We start from the raw sequence: 19,245 nt of genomic DNA on the forward strand, positions 1-19,245 counted from the left end.
TAAATTTATTAATCATTAAATATGAATAGCAATGATAGTATTTTCAAATACCTAAGTCAACTCAATCAAAATAAGATTAGTTTGAATAACATATGCAGAGAAAATATATCGGTCTTACTTCACCTCAAAAGTTAATTTAAGGGAAAGAAATTTGTCTAAAGTAGGGTAGACTCTAATACATATAAAAAAAATAGATAGGCCTAATTTCACTCAAAAAATTAGTTTAAAAAGAGAAGACTTACTCAAATCTTATACATAGCTCAAATATCTTATTCTAATCCAAAGTGGGACAATAATATATTATTAGATTTAAGGTGAATTCTATTGAATAATTAGTATTTGGGTTGAATATGAATTTTATAAATTAAATACCCATTATTTGAATATGTTTATATGAATTATTAATTAAATATATATTTTTATAATTTTATTTAACATTTTGAATTAATATATTTTAAAATAGAAATTAAATATTTCTAGTAGTAAATTTTTGTTTATATAAATTATTAAATAAATATAAAATAATTAAATAAATTTAAATTACTTAATCGAATTTGAGGGGAGTACAAATAACACGAATAAATTCTAATTAAATTTAAAATGAATTTAAATAATAATAATTATTATTATTATAATAATAAATCATCAACATTAATTAATGGTATTCAATAAAATCTTCTCCTCATAAAATTGGTTAAAATATTTTAAAGATCTATATTGCTCAAAACGCTAAACATGACCATCAATTATACTAATAGTTGGAAGTTAATTCCCTATTAAGAAAATTTAAAATTCAATAAAACGTTATTAGTATGTGTATGCACTCATTAAATATAATATAATTGATATTATTCAAGAATTTATAATTTTAAAAATGTTTTAAAGATCTATATTTTGCAAAACGTTAAACATGAATATCATTTATAATTGCAGTTGGAAGTTAATTCAGAAAAATTCGTTATTAAGAAAACTAGCTACAAGTCCCTACATTGCATGACATATTTATAATTTTATTTTTAAATATAATTTTAAATGTTTTTATTAATTTTAAGAACTATCATTTTTAAATTTTATAAGTAAATGAAATTCTTAAATAATTGTTTCCTTCAAAAATAATTTTAACTGTCTCACAGTTTATGATTTCTGAGCGTGTTAATTGAGTAATCATTTAAATGCGTAATTAATTTTTTGAATCAAACAACTATAAGAATTAATTAAAATAAACTTAGTTTTGTTAATTTACTGGTAAAATAAAGATAAGTTAATTGAAAATTGAAAGAATTTGATGCAAATAATAATATTAAAAATATTTATAGAAGTTTAAGAATTAAAATAAATATTAATTTAATATAACTAATATTCTCATTAGGTAAAAGCATTTTGGTATTAATAAAATCTTTTATAATTATAAAAAATTTCACACATTATAATTTTAATAGTCTCGCCTTAATTTAAATTAATTCTATGATATTTGATAACTCTTATCCCCTTAATTTTGATATTTCTCATTATATATATGAAATATTTTTACTAATTATAATAATTAAGAAATCCTAAATCTTAACTAAATTTTATCTAATTAAATTATTAATCCTCTAAAATTAGTTCATCAACTAACATTAGTAAAAACTCCTCATCAATTTTATAAATTAATGTATAACATTTGATTAAATATACTAATATGCATACAATGAGATGCATGAACATTAAATAAAAAATAATACTATTTCCGTTTTTATAAAAAAAATATAATATAATAAAATTTTATTTAACAAATTTAATAAAAAAAATCTTCAATTTTAATAATTAATTATTAGAGAAAATAATTATTTAAAGTATAAAAATTAAGATAATAATAATTATTATTATTATATTTAAAAAATTAAAAAAAAAATAAGTATCAATCTTCATAGTGACTACCACTTGGCAGCACCATAATTTCTAAATATATATATAACTTTCAATTCCTAAAATTGAAAATTCAGTTATGAAAAAGACTTGCCCTTTAATTGCATGTGTCAACTTAAATAAAAAGATATATCAGTCAGTGTACACATGACACATCAATAATGGATCTATCAAAATCTAAATACTCATAAAGACCAAACCTTTCATAAATATTGGCCCTCCATATGGCACCCACATATTACTATTTAAAAACATATTGAAGTAAAAAAAAAAAAATTAATTAAACCTAACCTGACTTGTCTTAACGAGTAAATTATTTACTCAAATCATATTTAAATTCACACTTTCTTAATTTAAAAAAAAAAATAAAAAAGAATCAAGGCGGTGGAGATAGATAATTAAATATCACATCGCCTGCTCATTCTTCACTTTTCAATGTTCAAAATTAAAGCCAAAGTTTATGTATGTCAATTTCATCATCAGGATTCAGTGGACACCCCACATGCCATTAAGGTTGAGACACTGCTCAGCTCTAGCAGGACACTTGCTGATCCATTTCCATACATTGAAACTGCCCTGGAACAAACGTCTTATAACTGATCAACTGCTCTTTATAGTGGACCACCATTATCCGAAATACACACATATGCTGACCCTGTTTATAATTTTACGTGTCTTAGTTAATTGTGGTTGTGGACCATTGTTTTAGTGATGAGGGAGATTAAAGAAACAATTTAAATTATTAATATTATTTTAGGCAACCAAATTTAAAATTTTTAAATTTTAATTTGAGTGTTGGGTAAAATTTCTTCAGATTTAAATAAAAGAGGTCACAAATATATTCATATACAAGTCTATATATAAGTATATGAATTGAAGATTAATTACGATCAATCGCTATCCTACAAATCCAATGTTAGGATGTGAGAAGACAAAGAAGATGGGAGAATCTCACATCATTTGCTGAATGTAGGAAACAACAGGTACCCCATATTCTATGCTTATAATAGTAATTACCAACTCGTCAACTGCCTCTCTACCCCCCTAAGCCTTTGGTTGTTCCTACATCTTTTTCTTTTCATCTGCTAGCCTATACTACTTTATTTTCAAGATTTTGCTTTTCCATAATGAAGACCCACACGTAGCTACTTAGCTTATTGATTAAAGATGCTTTTTGATTTGGTTTGATTTATAATGTTAGTAAGGATGATAGCAATGATGTTGATTGATGATTATATATATGAAATTATTAAATTAAATTTCTTTCATAAATTAAATAAAACATAAAATTTTTACAAATAAAAAAATTGTTCATTATTTATCAATTAAATATTTTTAAAAAAATTTAAAATTATAAAGAAACAAATTAATAATGAAAAGCAAAATTTAATAAAAATGAGGAAAATGTTATCCTTAGATTAAAAGTCTTATTACAATAACATATTTTCTTCATTTTTATTTTTTTTATTAATTGCCAAAAAAAGGAAAAAACAAGAGCAAGGGCTCATGTGGTGAAGGCAACAAGGAAAAAAGGAAATTCTAATTTGATTTTGACATTTTATTAATATTGAATTCTTAAAAAGTAATTAAAAAAATTAAGTTATTTTTTTTTATTATCGTCACTAAATTGTATTCTCTCATTTAAGATAAAAAAAGATAATCAATTTAAATGATTATGGTGTGTATTACATTTGTGTAAACTCTTTGAATTGGTGCTTCAACATCCTACATCCTCTATAGAATATTCGTATGTAAAGTTTATACCAAAACAAAAATCCTATCAAAAATTAAGTCACTTTCAATTTTATTTTTTTCTTTCTTCTCTTTTTCACTTTATTCTTTACTTTTAGCATGCTTTTTTACGCGTATTAGACACATCTCAGTGCTTCATTAGCAAGAAAGTCAAGCGCTAACTCTCTTAATTAATCATCTCTTTCATTCATTTTAACTTTATCCAAAGTTGTTTACTATTTATTAGATTAGATATGTTTGAATGGAGACTTTTCTTTCTGTAATTTTGTCTCTACTCACACGTTCAAAGTTAATTTGAAATAGTTACGTATTATATAATTAATTATATTAATCAAATACTTTTAATTCAAGCACTAATAAACTCTTCCCAAATTTAATTACAACTAACAACTGTATTCTTAACAATAAAATTGTAATATAATGTAACTATAATTTTTTAATAAAGTATAAATTCATTTTAAAAATGTATAATTAATTTTTTTAATAAAAATATTAAAAAAATAAAGACTTAAATTTAAATATGTTAAGTAAGTGATATATTTTTAATCATTAGACTAATCTGCATAATTAATCTTACAACAATAATATTAGCAAAATGTACATTTTTTTAATATGATTATATAATAAGATTAATGATATATTTATTTTAACAGTTTATAATTAAATATTGTCTAATTAATTATGGGTAATAAAGTTATTTCTTTTTTATTTTTATCTATGGTGAGTAAAAAAAGGATTTAGTGAGAAAGATAGAAAGAAATTCAAAGGGGGTAGATAAGGATAAACTAATTAATTGATTGTAGATTTTGTTTTTATTTTTATTTTTGAAATTATGATTTTCAGAGATATTTTGTATTTAATTTTCTTTTTGGCCAATAAATTATTTTTTTTTCTTAATTTGAAAATTTTTATTATTTAATAAACATAAAATAATGGTTATTTTAAATTTTCATGTCAAATAAGGGATTATATTAATTACATAATAAAAATTCTGCCTCGCTTGAATCAAATTAAAGTTTTTAGCAAGTTGGGAAATAACCTTATAATTTAATGAATAATTAATGACTTTTTTTTATTCGATATTTAAAGAATTTAACTCTCATTTTATATACTAAAAAATAAAAAATTTCCAAGAATCGGTTAAAAAATAATTTTATTATTTTAAAATTTAGACAGTAAATTTTTAATAAACATTTTAAATAGATGTTGAATTATTGATTATTAAATTCAGTTTATAGTATAATTAGGTTGGAAAGTTAAAAAAAAATATTTTTCTAAAAAATAACATTTTAAGTGTTAAAAACAATTTAGATATGTTAATTAATTATTTTATAAATTTTATGATTAAAATCAAATTTAATTATTTTTTTAGCTATTTAAAAAATATTTTTTAAATAATAATTTTAATAATAAAAATAATGTCAAATAACATAGTGCTAAGCTTAACACTATTGGTTAACTTTAATAATTTTAATAATATGTCAAATTTTAATAAAGTAAAAGAGAGTTAAAAAAAATTGAATTATATTATTGTTAGGAAAAGAATTTGAGGAGATCATCTTTCTATCTCCTCCACCTCTCTCTCTCTTTCATATTCTATCAGTTCAAAGTCCCATTTTGCACAATCTACTCATCAAAACAACAAAAACAAAACAGCGATCTTGACCTAAATTAATCGAAATCTGCATGAAAAGGTCCACGTGCCTTAACCCGTTCTTTCACGCCCTTGAAACCCAACAATCACACTTGCGAAACTGCCAGTCTTTTCTCTTCTATTGGCTTTTCGGGTTCTTCGGTTCTTCCCCATTTCAATGCCAAACCCTTACCAAAATACAGAAACTCTATTTCATGAATAAACAAAATACCCATCTAGTAAATCCAAATCCCGACAAAGAAAATTTTATATTTGAATAAGATTTAGATATATAGAGAGAGGGAGAAGGGACAGTGAGAAAGAGATTCACCAAAAGCCACTCCGCACATAGCTTCAGCTCTTTCAGGACTCTCTGCACCGACTCGGTTACTCTCTCCCAGTCTATCTTCTTTTTATTTATTTATTTATTTATTTTGTTTTATATATATATATATATCTGGGATAGTCACCCTTCAAATCTGGTATTTGTCTCTCTCTTTTTCTCTTTTAATTCTGTTTTGAGCTTTGAAGGCTTGTGTTCTTGTTGAGTTTTTGCGCTACTTATATGGGTTCATCGTAGTTTTTGGAACTAGTGAATGTATAGAATAAAACCCATTGGCAAAACCCTAGGTTTCTCTCTCTGGATTAATTCATTCCTCAATTGAAATTATATATGGCTTTTGATCAGAACCACATACCAAAAGATCTAAGACCAATAAACGTAGCCAGAACCATACCCGAAGAGCCCCGCATTGCTGTGTTGTCCACCGCTACTGCTCCCACTATTGCCACAGCGACAGTAGCGAGTAGAAACCCAGAAATTTTTGCCAATCCAGATGGTTCTATACCCGTTTTTTACCCGATAACAGTGTCTGATTCTGGTTTTGTAAGTTTAGGATATGGTGGCCCAGCCCCATGGGCTCCACGCCTACCGGTGCCAGTTGGAAGTGTGAATAGCCCAAATGTTGGGTTTGGTTACAGCCCCAATTTGGGTAATAGAATGGTTAGTAATGCCGTTGATCATGCTGGAAATGATATTGTTGCTGGGTCGGGTAGTAGTCCCCTTTTGGACAATCGGGTTAATTCTAATGGGAGCAACGAGTTGACAAATGTGGGATCTGGTTACAATGCCAATTTGGGGAACCGTGGAAGTGGTAGTGGCACTGGCGTTGATCATGGGAGTGAAGAGGGTGGGGATGATTCAGTGTCAGGGAAGAAAGTTAAGTTTTTGTGTAGTTTTGGGGGGAAGATTTTCCCTAGACCCAGTGATGGTATGTTGAGATATGTTGGAGGGCAGACAAGGATCATTAGTGTGAGGAGAGATGTGTCCTTTAATGAGCTAGTGCAAAAGATGGTGGATACTTACGGCCAACCAGTGGTTATTAAATACCAGCTTCCTGATGAGGATCTTGATGCACTGGTGTCGGTTTCTTGTACTGATGATCTTGATAATATGATGGATGAGTATGAGAAGTTGGTTGAGAGGTCTTCTGATGGGTCAGCTAAGTTAAGGGTGTTCTTGTTCTCTGCTATGGAGCTTGACACATCTGGTATGGTGCAATTTGGAGATTTACATGACAGTGGACAGAGATATGTTGATGCAGTAAATGGGATTGCAGATGGTGTTGGCAGTGGTATTGCTTGGAAGGAGAGTATAGCAAGTGCAACTTCAACTCAGAACTCTGATTTTAGTGGGACTGAGGCAGTTGATAGCTCAGGTACTGGTCAAGTGGATATTAGTGGTGCACCAACAGCTAGTGTTTTCTCGCCTAGAGGTGATCTGGCAACTTCCCAGGAGTCCAATCCAAAATTTGTGCCAGTGGAGCCTAATCCTCCAATTCATGCCGATGCATCTGCAGTGTCTCTGGGCATTCCCGTGGTTAAGTCTGGTCCTCCCCAAACTCTATCTTCCCAGCCCGAAGTTGAATTTGAGAGGTCCATACCTGTTTCTGTGCCTCAACAGCAATTGGGATATGATTTCCAGCAAGCTGGAATGGGCATTCCACCACCTGCACCTCACTTGCAAGCTTATGCAGATCACCGCCAAGAAATCACAAATCATGCAGATTATATGTATCTTCCTGCCCAGATGAGATTTCCCAATGCTCAGTTGTTGGGAACTGCTGGATCTGCATACACTCAACAGCAGATTCGTGACAGTAATTCAAGCGTGGCTTCTCATCAATATATTCCTGCTGTGCATATGACGATGACACCCACATCTTCTCAAGTAGCTATGAGGCCAACCATTGTTCAGCCACTGGTGCAAACACAACAAGCTCGTGTGGATCGATATTCTAATGAAAACACATATGGCACAAGGATTGTTCAGTTTCCTATTGACCCAAGCTACAATGCTTATCAGCCCCAGCCTCCATCTGCAGTTGTTGGAGGTGGCTATGGTTGGCATCCAGTTGCTCAGACTGAGCATGTTGTCTTCTCTGATGGATCAGTGTCTCACCAACAGGTAATTTTTTCTGAAAAAATACAGAGATTTGAGGATTGTGTTATGTGTCAGAAAGCACTGCCTCATGCACATTCGGATCCTTTGGCACAGGATCAAAGAGAGAGTGGGATGAGCTCTCTATCTGATTCAAACGCAGTTCATCATAGTCTCCATTTGGGAGACACTAAAAAAGGTCAGCCTTTGAACTGGGTTATGGTTGGCGGAGCTTTGGGGGATGGCATTGTTGAACAGGGTGTTGGGGCTCGATCCTCTGCCCTTAGCCATGTTGACCATCAAGTTGGATTGCAACAATCAGAAGCGGTTTTGTTCTCACATACTGAAAATGAGAGAACTACCATGCGGAAAGTGGACAGTTCTGATAAATCTAAGATTTCAGTTCCTCATGGTATGATGGCTGTACCAGGATTCACAGGTATAGTTCTCCAGTCTCGCCAAGAAGATTCTGTTCAGCAGCATCAGGTGTCTGGTCAATACCAGGTTAACGAGGAGCCCTTACTGAACAAACCTATTAATGGTGATGTCTCTCAATTTCCTGGTGTTCAAGCTTCAGAACGGTTGGGTCATGAATGTCCAGTGGAGTACCCTGGTAACCTGCCTCGTGTTGTTTCCAGAGGAGATATTGTAGAATCTAGTGTATCATATGATCAGCTAAGATCAATTAATGGGATGATAGAAACTCTCCATATGTCCCCTGAAATTAGTGCTAGTAATGAGCAGAGTAAGTCACCTGTTGATAAACTGAGAAAGGAAGAGATCTTGGATTACAAAGCTCAACAATTAGGTGGGAGGGATTCATTTCTGGATGATAGCTATAAAAAGCCTCAGCTGGTTCTTGACTCAAACCACATCAAGCCAACTGAAATACTGCCTGCTTCTGTGGTCACACAGCCACCCATTTTGGGTAATCAAGTATCGTATCCGCAATGCATGATTGGAATTAATCTATTGGATTCTGCGGAGGTTAGTTATGGAAACCCCACATTCTCAGGCATTCAGCCGGCCTATGCAATTGATAGAATCCCACAACCAAAAATTAGTCCTATTGATATGGGAGTTGGATCTCCAAATGCTAATGTGCCGTCTTCCTTATCATCTGGTAGAGTTGGAGATGTTCAGGATTCCTCAAATTCACTTTTCAGCAACCAGGATCCTTGGAATCTAAGGCATGATGCTCACCTTCCTCCTCCTAGACCAAACAAAATTCTAACGAAAAAAGAAACTTCTGATACCAAGGATCCTTTCAGTGAGAACCTTGCCAGCAACCCTGGAGAAATAAAGACAGATGGGCTGATGGGGGATGGAGTTTCCCAGCCACAGAGCAATGCAAAAAGGGATTTGAATTCAGAGCAAGCTCAATCCACCAAAGGTGATCATTTTTTTACTTTTGTTCTTGTGTGTATTTGTATCTGGATTGGTAAACTCAGCTCTTATTTTTTAAACCTTTCTTTACTTGGCCTCATGTTAAAAGGCTCAGCTGAGGAACTCATGAAGCAAGAACTTCAGGCTGTAGCTGAGGGTGTAGTTGCTTCTGTTTTTCAGTTAGGTAGCCCTAGTCCTGACTCAATGGCTAATGAAAGAAGTGAATCAGCTCATGAGGCAAGTCAAGACAAGAAAGTTTCAAGTGAAGATATAGACATGCAACACAAAGCTAAATTTGAGGTGTGCTATCCAGCTTGTTTTGGATGTATTTGTGTGGCGCATGTTTATTTATTTTGACTTATCAGTGTCTTTCAGTGGTTTATTCATTTGATTGGCCATTTGGTATCATTTATTTTACTTGATTAACTCAGGATATGAAGAATAAACTGCCAGAAAAGCTGAATTTTGGATTTCCAGTATCTGAAGGAAATTATCGTTTGCAGGTTGAAAGATCTGTTTTATTTGATTCTTGAGGTTATATTGTTGTGAATGTCTTAGGGACTTTTTGTGTTGGCCAGATTATAAAGAATGTTGACCTTGAAGAGTTGCGAGAATTGGGTTCTGGCACCTTTGGGACTGTATATCATGGGAAGTGGAGGGGCACTGATGTTGCAATTAAAAGGATCAATGATAGATGTTTTGCTGGGAAACCTTCTGAACAAGAACGCATGGTTTGTGGTTTTTTCCAGGTGCATCTTTCTTTCTTAAGTCTTGCTTTGGTATTAACTTATACTGTGCATTATTGGTATTTGCATAAAATCAGATAGATGATTTCTGGAATGAAGCAATTAAGCTTGCGGACTTGCATCATCCAAATGTGGTAGCTTTCTATGGTGTTGTGCTTGATGGTCCTGGAGGATCTGTGGCAACAGTGACAGAATACATGGTTAATGGTTCTCTGAGAAATGCTTTGCAGAAGAATGAGAGGTTTATTTCTTTTTATTCTTTTTAAATTAATTTTATGTCTCTTCTTTTTGTATCATTTACCAATTTTTATATGTACATCATTTTCAAAGTTACTCAAACTTGATTGCTTATGTGGTTCTTATTAGGAGTCTTGACAAGCGTAAGCGTCTATTGATTGCCATGGATGTGGCCTTTGGGATGGAATACTTGCATGGAAAGAACATAGTACACTTCGACTTGAAAAGTGACAATTTACTTGTTAATCTTCGAGATCCTCACCGCCCAATATGCAAGGTTAGTGACCAGACCTAGAGAAAGGTATTTTTTTTTTCCTGGTTCACTAGAAGATTTATTGGTTTACTCTTATGTTCTGCAACAAACTTTCTTTAGGTGTTTATACATAGTGGAATTTTTTTATTTGACCATTTATTCTTGTGTCATAAATAGGAAACAGTTTTCCCTTTGTTTCCCCTTTCTGTCTTCTAATTTCATTCTATATCTTGTTTGTGGTCATTTCCTTCTATATCTCCATTGGTGCTAATATTTGATATTGTTATGTATGTTATTGGTCCTGAATTTCAAGAAACTTGTGCTTTTGTCAATTTTAGAAGTCATCACAAACTATATTGTTCATGAAATGTTCTTTAAGTTAGCTTCTCCCTTTTTTTCTATTCTCCATTTTGAAAACAAATTGATATAGCATATGTTGCACTATTAATCTGCATGGCAGGATAGTTTGTTAAAGCTTTGAATTTAAAGTTGATGGTCTATGGTTCCATTAGTATGCATTTCCTGGGTCATTACATGTGTGCTTCATCGGAACCCAACAGGCCTTTCCTCTATTGAAAAGCGAGAGACGGTGGGGGTGGAGGAAAAGGGAAGTAGTAGGAGTGGAAGCTCTTTTTTGGTTTCTATGGTTGACTAATTGATGTGGAACCAATAGAATAAGAATAACAAATTCTCAGAAGGGGATGAAAAACAAATTCTCAACTTTTATTAACTCTCAAATTAATTTTCGATTATAGAAAATGATTTATCAAAATGCCTAGAGAACTATACGAAAATACCTATAGAACTAAGGCATTTATAGTAGAATTAGTATTAGGACTTGGAACCCTAAATAAGAAAATACGAAGCAAACTCTAATTATAAATTCCTAATCGACAAAAAAATTCCTAAATAATAAAAAGACAACTTCCAATATTTCTTCCTAAAATAAGTAGCCCTAAAATTTCTAGAAAATCCTACATCATTCCCATGGTTGAAAAGAACTAAACTCTGGAGAGTTGAATTGCAAATGACATTCCAAGAGAGAAGGATCTAAAGTTTTAAATTCCTCTTCAGTAATCCAAGTAGCATTGAAATCAGAATGACTCTGCCACTTGACGAGAAATATTCAAAAAAAACCTTGAGAGGAAGTAACAAACTCATTATTTAGCACATTTTCAGTGGAATCTCTTTGTTAGGTAAGAGATGATGACTTTGGCACATGTTGACTTGCAAAAACACTAGAAGGCAACTTCGGCAGCTAAAAAGTGTCTCGATAAGGTGAGAAACTCTCTACATTGAAAACAGGACTAATATTCATATGATTAGGCAAGTAAATGAATATGCATTTGTCGCATTGATCCTAATTCCATGGTTTCTCCTTTGAGAAAGGGAAGAATTGAGATGAGGAAATAGAAGAATTAGCAGAGAAAAGAAAGAAGAAGATGAGAAGAGAATTTTAGGTAGAGAATTCAAGAAAGAATCTGAATATTATTGAGTAATCATCTCATTTCTTCAGTTCAGGTATTCGTCCTTTTACATCAGCTAACCCATAACTGTCTTTGACTTCCCTGTCTTCTAGTAACAGAATTGGCAACTAATCTGCACTAACTGTCTTTGTAACAAGAATAAAACTAGCTATTCCCTTCAATTATTTCCATCCAAAACTATTATTCGTGAGACCACCCACTACACTAACTTGACTGCTCACTTAGACTCTTTTGCTTATTCTGACAATACCCCCTCCATGAGAACCTTCTTGTGCCCAAGAAGGTTGAAAATCTGGATTGTGACTTTGGGAATGAAGGTTCTGACTTTCCAAATGGCAGCTCGGCTGGAATGTTCGTGAGCATCATTTGCAGGCTCTGTTGCGGCAATATAACACTGGAACCAGCAACTTGTGAAAACCCAATCACTTGTGCACTCATCACATGAAGAATGGTAGCTATATAGCTAAGTGCATCAATTGCTTTTTTTTCAACAACAAAATGATGCTTAAGAACAAAAGAATATTCATTAAGAAATTCAACCCAACTAGCATGTCTAGAATTTAATTTCTTTGTCAGCTTAAACATCTCAATGCTTGATGGTAAAAAAAGAACAAATTCTTGAGGCAATAGATAATAATATCACCAATGACGAAGCAATTGAACTATTTAAAAAAAAAAAAAACCTATTATAAGTGGAATATTTTTGTTTAGCTTTATTGAGTTCTTCACTAAAGAGTGTTATAGGGTGACCTTCTCGACTCTAAGATACCTTCAATATCAACATCGGATGCATCACAAGCAACTTCAAAGACCTTATCAAAATTAGGATGACTCAAAACAGGTGCTTTAGTTATTTTGAGTTTAATGTCATCAAAAGTTCTAGTTGTTGCATTAGTTAAATTAAACTCACCTTTCTTTAGAAAATCAGTTATAGAAGTCATAATTGAACTAAATCTATTGATAATACCCTATGAAAAGTAGTTAAACCTTGGAAACTATGTATCTTAGAAACTGTTTTGGGTATAGGTCACTCTTTAACGACTCTTCCCTTTTTAGGATCAGCTGCTATGTTTTGTCCAGATACAATAGAACTTGAGCATGTCAGATTGCATAAAAGAACACTTCTTAAAGTCAACATAATATTGCTTCCCTAGGAGTAATAAAAACCTGACGAAGATGATCCAAATACAATTACTTGGATTTATTGTAGATCAAAATATCATCAGAATAAACCATCAAAAACTTACCAATGAAAAATTGCAAAACATGATCCCTGACACATAAAAGAGCTAGGTGCATTAGACAATCAAGAGGGCATCACTAACTACGGGATTTTAAAAGCAGTTTCACATTCATCACCTTGATTAATGCAGATTTGATAATATCCACTAGGATTACTATGCAAGTTAATTTTAAATAACCAACAAGAATCTGCAAGCGAAGTTTAACTCTTAGAAGAGGATGAGAAACAAAATTTTCAGTTTTTATTAATTCTCTTGATCCCATTCCTCAATACTATTCTTAGTTTATATATATATTTTTTCTTGGTTTATCATAACTTCCTTTTCAATTTTATGCGGATAAATTCGAATTAATTATAGAGAAAAGGTCTATTAAAATATATGAACTGATGTGTTTGTAGTAGAATTATTATTCTATTAGTATCAGGAATTTGAACCCTAAATAAGAAAATGCAAAGCAAATTATAATTAGGAATTCCAAACCAACATAAAATTCTTAAATAATAAAAAGACTACTTTCTATATTTTTTTTTCCCTTAAACAGCTAGTCCTAAAATATCTAGAAAATCTTGCATCACTAATGCAGAATCAATCTATCAAGAAATCAAATTCTCATATCTGATTTTGCACCAGGTTGGTGATCTGGGCCTGTCCAAGGTGAAATGTCAAACGCTTATCTCAGGTGGTGTGCGGGGAACACTTCCATGGATGGCACCTGAGCTTCTGAATGGCAGCAGTAGTCTTGTTTCTGAGAAGGTTCGTCATATGTGTTCCCCCCCCTTGGTTCTAAGTACCAATCAATGAATTATTAAATATCTCCCTCTCACTTAACTAGTTTATGGTATTTATATCTTGTTTAATTAGGTCGATGTGTTCTCATTTGGTATTGTGCTGTGGGAACTTCTAACTGGGGAAGAACCGTATGCAGATTTGCACTATGGGGCTATAATAGGTACCATTTTTATTTGTACCAAGAATCATGTAGTTTTACTAAATGGCACTTGACACGTTTCGACTGATCATTGCCTCACCAAAATGCTATTTAGGTGGTATTGTGAGCAATACATTGCGGCCACTAGTGCCTGAATCTTCTGACCCAGAATGGAAGTCATTAATGGAGAGATGCTGGTCAGCAGAGCCATCAGAGAGACCGAACTTCACTGAAATTGCTAATGCTTTACGTGCAATGGCAGCAAAAATTCCTCCTAAGGGATACAACCCAACGCAGCAACACCCTTCAACATAGCCCCAGGTTCAAAGTTGATTACAGGCAAGTTGTTTCGGTCTGTCCTCTCAATCTGTTCTTGCCATGGCTGCTTCTCTGGGCTGTAGAAAGACGTGTAATTTATTTTGCCAAAAAAGTAGTACAGTGAGGGCACTTATTTTCCTTTTTTATTTTTATTTTTTATATTTTTTCATATCTTTATCCTTTGATGTTTTGAGATAGGAATCACAGTCCATAGAATTTGTGAAGTTGGTTGATGTTTACCTTCTGTTTTGAATGTGTTTTGTTGTTGGGTTTTCATTAACTTGGGTAGTGTAATTAAGAGGCTGTTTTGACCATTTATCTCTTTCTTCTGATAACATTTGTATGTTTTGGTCTAACTTGTTGAGGTGATTGATTCAACTGTCTACTCATTTCTTTTTTCTAAAACCATCTCTTTTTAAGTTTAAAATAAACAAGAATGATGCAAGTTTTAATTTTTTTAAAAAAATTAGTTTGCATTATTATTTTCAGAGCGAATAAAAAATATTGGAGCATTATTTGTTTTACAAGGAATGAATAATTATACTTTCAATAATGTCAAAAATAATTAAAGGAATATAAGTTTTAATTTCTATCAGCATTTTTTTTTCTTCATTTATGGGTTTTATTTGCTTCTTTCAATTATTATATTGTAAGATATTATAAAAAGATTTTTGTTTAAATTTTATTAGGCCTAATATATTCATTATATACTTTATGATAAAATTTATAAATTATATATATTTTTTTGTAATTAAGAGTAGAAGTAAAATTTTTTAACCCTTAAATATTTATTTCTAATATGTAAATAATATGTTATTTTATTTTATCTACTTTTAATTTCTATTTTAACATATCTCGCATTAAATGCTCTCCAATTTACAAATAAAAGTATATAATTACTTTTAATAATTGTGATTTCATAGTTATTGTATATACTAATTCTCAACTATTTAAATTTTTATATGCTTATAAACTTATTAATAAATCACGTCAAACAAAATAAAATTTCCTACATTGATATTATGATATGATATGCATAAATAAAATGATATTTTAAATCTAAAGTGAGTGCATCCTTGAATTTATTATTGATAAAGTAAATATTAACTATAGAATGTTTTTCATCCTATTTTATATAAAAATTAAAATTAATTACTATTAACATAAATAAATAAATAAAAATATAATTTTCAAACTACAGTATAATTTTCAAGAATTATGGAATAAAAAGGTATTTGAATAAGAGAGTCAATTAACAAAGATGTTAATTTAGAATAAAGCAACTATAAAAGAATTATAAAGTTAATTTTGTTTTAGAATATTGTTTATTGACTTTATGATATCTATTTAGAATTAGTAGTGTATTAAATGTTTAAATGATACATGTAAAATAATATAATCTATTTACTGATATATTATAAAAAATTATTATTTATTAAAAAAGGAATTTTCACAAAAATTTTTATATTTTTTTAAATAGAAAATTAGGAACACAACATTCATTGATTGTTTAGAAAAAAAAATCTTTAAAAAAATTTTAAAAAAAATTATTTAAAATTTCAAACAGCTACTTTTGGAGTTCACCAAATTATTCTTTTATATATATATATATATATATATATATATATATATATATATTTTTTTTTTTTTTTTTTACAAATAAAAAAAAATTAATCATAGTTTTTAATCACTTCATAAGTTTATTATCCATTCATACATTGTTCAAATAATTTTTAAAAAACCTAAATTTTATTTTTATTATTTTTATATGAAATAGAAAATTTATTTTCAAAATATAGTATTCGTATTAATAGTAGATTTTTATTGGAAAATTTTCATGTAGGTAAAAAAATGAACCTGTTTTGTCCAAAGCTAATAGTTTTATATAAACAAATATAGTAAAATACTTATACTGAATTAAACATACTTCTTCCTTTTCATTTAAAGGCATATCTTCCTCTTTTACGATGACTAGTTCATTCTTACGTGGTATCTTACATAACATCTTAACAATGACATAGAATTGGAAAGAGTTAAAAAATTCAGTATTTAATTAATAATTTTTATAATATAAAGTAAAATAACAAAAATTTAAAAAGTACAAAATTTTTTTGGCAATTACCCTTTTACTAAAGAAGCCTCTTTAACTATTAATATTTTAATTTAAATAAAATCTTTGTTTGTATTATATTTTCTGTAATTTCTCAAATTTCCTATAAACTTAAATACGTCAAGTTTTTTTTTTCCCCTAATTTTTATGTTATTGAATTAGAGATTAATTAGGATTTATATAATTTTATTATTAAAACATTAAAATTATTTTTTTATCTATTTTCTTTTGGTATATATATATATATATATATATATATATATATATATATATATATATATATAAAGCAGAAAGTTTTCACTTAGTGTTACTATGTGACATTCTAAGAGGAGAATTTACCATGTAGACTTATTTTCTTATAGTTTTATCATATGGCTCTGACCATATAGAAATTGTTATATTTTATATATTAACCCAAAATCGTTCAGAGTGGAGAAAGCGAATCCATATAGCCGATCCCAAATTTTTGGGATAAAGGCTTAGTTGAGTTGAGTTGAGTTGAGTTGTATAATAATTATTTTCTTTTATGTTAAGTATTTAATTTTATTTTTTATTTAATTCTTTTTTTATTTCCTTTTAAATATCCTTATTATTAGCATTGTTACTACAATTTTCATGACTAACTAATTAAAATATTAGACATATTTTAATAATTTTATAAATTTCTTATTTAATGATTCATAAATTTTTAATTATTTCATTCAATTATAAAAATTTAAAAATTATATATCTTAAAATTAATAAAATAATTTAAAATTATATTATAAAAGTGGTCACATGTAGTTAAATACTTTATCATTTCTCTCCTTTTTATATATTTAATAAATTTTAGTTTACTTTAATGTTGTTTTACTTTTATTTATCTTATTTTTATATGCATTTAATAAAAATATATTTTTAATTATATATACATTGAATGTATATATATACAATGAAATATAAAAAATGAAATAAAATTTTATTTTCATAGTTATAGTAAACAAGAAATTTATATTAATATTTAATTTTCATTGTTTTTTTTTATTTTTTTTAGTATAATTAATAAATAATTAATACTTTTATTTTTATTAATTAATTATACAATTTCTTTAAATTATGATTAAATTTTTAATTTCCTAATTATATATATATATATATATATATATATATATATATATATATATATATAACTTACAAATTATTTAATTATTACACTTTAATACTATAATAAGTAATTATTATTATTATTATTATTATTATTATTATTATTACAAATACCTGAAAAAGCTCTGTTTAATTAAAGATAGGAAAAACTAAGTGTTGTCCCTTGTGGCAACCTAAGAGTGGGGGTGAATTGGTTTTAATTAAAATCTTTGAAGGCTAAGAGGAAATTTTGAAAATAAGCTCAAGGATGAGAGAAAAAAAGAATAAACACAAAATATTTATAGAGGTTTAACTATTCTAAGTCTACGTCCTCTTTTCTCAAGGCTTTCTTTGAGAATTTAGTTCACTATAACAATCTTTTTTGGGTAAAGATCAAACTCCTTACAATCTTGAGTATAATTTCTAGCACTCTTATAAACCCTTGCAACCTTTAATGCAAACCCAAACACTCTCATATACCTTTTTACTCAATAGCAATTTAATACTTTACAACCATTCTCTAATGAAGAGAAATAATAAATCATTCAACAAACTCACTTTCTATCTCAGAACAATAAAGAAATTACAACTCAAAAGAAATTCCAATGGATTAAATGCTTTGACTCAAGTTCTAGAGAGAGAAAGTGTGAAAGAAGGTTCTAATACAATAAATTCACAAACAAATGGTTGTTGCTCAGATAAAAAACACCTTATATTTGTAGTTTTGCCATATATATGACCGTTGAGGGTGCATTAAATGCAAAACTAGCCGTTTAATTACTTAAAAACGTGTTCTAATGGCTTTTAGAAACCTAGTTTTGGTTGTTGAAGTCCCCTCCTTCAGCTGTCAAAGTTTATTCTGCCAAAATATCATTTTTGAAAAATAGACTTTGGCTACCTAAGTTCCCCATTTCGGCTGTCAAAATCCATTCTGTCCAATTTTCTTGAAAACTTGAAAAATCTATAATTTTTTATCTCGAAATTGAATTTTCAATCCATTTAAAGCATTAGAAAGCTAATTCAATGTATTTTTCAACTAAAACACTTTCAAAAATTAATTTTACATTTTTAAAAAAATAAAGAATTTATTTAATTCCTCCTTGGTCAAGAACTAGGTGAAAATTAAGTTAAATAAAATTTTCTTAGTAACACCTAGATTTGAGCCAACACAATTAATAAAATGGGATTAACAAGGCATAAAAATAAATAAAAATTATATTGTGCGATCCAACAAAAAGGTTTACTTCCCTATCTTGCTCTTTTTTAACCTTGATTTGAAGCAATTTTAATAATTTTGAATTTAAGACCTACAAACTCAGCACAAACACTTCCAATACAATTAGTAGCACACTAATTATTTATTGTCATCAAAACATGGGTTAAGACACTTAGGTCCAACAATCTCCTCCTTTTGAATGATGACAATTAATTAATGGATGGGAAAAAAATTAAGCACAAGTGTAATGTGTGAGTTTTAAAAAAATAATTCTCCTCCTTAATGTACTCCTCTTTTTAAAAACAATTGATGCCTCAATTAACAAATTCAAGGGAGCATACAAAAGGATTTTTTTTTTTAAAACTCAATAAATGCAATATCAAGATGTAATAAGTTCTAGATAAATGATATGTAATGAGTTTTAGATGAATGATGGTGCTTTAAATAATTTCCAATTTCCAATAG

The 19,245-nt window shown here is 29.4% G+C and overlaps 1 protein-coding gene across 3 annotated transcripts; it reads left to right on the forward strand.

The window, feature by feature from the left end:
- Positions 1-5,193: 5,193 nt before the first annotated feature.
- Positions 5,194-14,646, forward strand: LOC110635149 (uncharacterized). Of its 3 annotated transcripts, XM_021784363.2 has the most exons (10): positions 5,198-7,760; positions 7,851-9,126; positions 9,229-9,419; positions 9,551-9,622; positions 9,698-9,850; positions 9,943-10,106; positions 10,232-10,379; positions 13,717-13,839; positions 13,948-14,035; positions 14,130-14,646. In XM_021784363.2, the coding sequence occupies exons 1-10, from the start codon at positions 5,967-5,969 to the stop codon at positions 14,327-14,329; spliced, it is 4,209 nt and encodes a 1,402-aa protein (XP_021640055.2). In that variant the 5' UTR covers positions 5,198-5,966; the 3' UTR covers positions 14,330-14,646. The 3 variants fall into 3 exon arrangements, with proteins under 3 accessions (XP_021640056.2, XP_021640055.2, XP_021640054.2); XM_021784362.2 differs by having other exon boundaries at positions 5,198-9,126; XM_021784364.2 differs by lacking the exons at positions 13,948-14,035; positions 14,130-14,646 and having other exon boundaries at positions 5,194-9,126; positions 10,232-10,403.
- Positions 14,647-19,245: the final 4,599 nt, after the last annotated feature.

The sequence above is a fragment of the Hevea brasiliensis genome, chromosome 17, assembly GCF_030052815.1.
Source record: "Hevea brasiliensis isolate MT/VB/25A 57/8 chromosome 17, ASM3005281v1, whole genome shotgun sequence".
Taxonomy (NCBI): domain Eukaryota; kingdom Viridiplantae; phylum Streptophyta; class Magnoliopsida; order Malpighiales; family Euphorbiaceae; genus Hevea; species Hevea brasiliensis.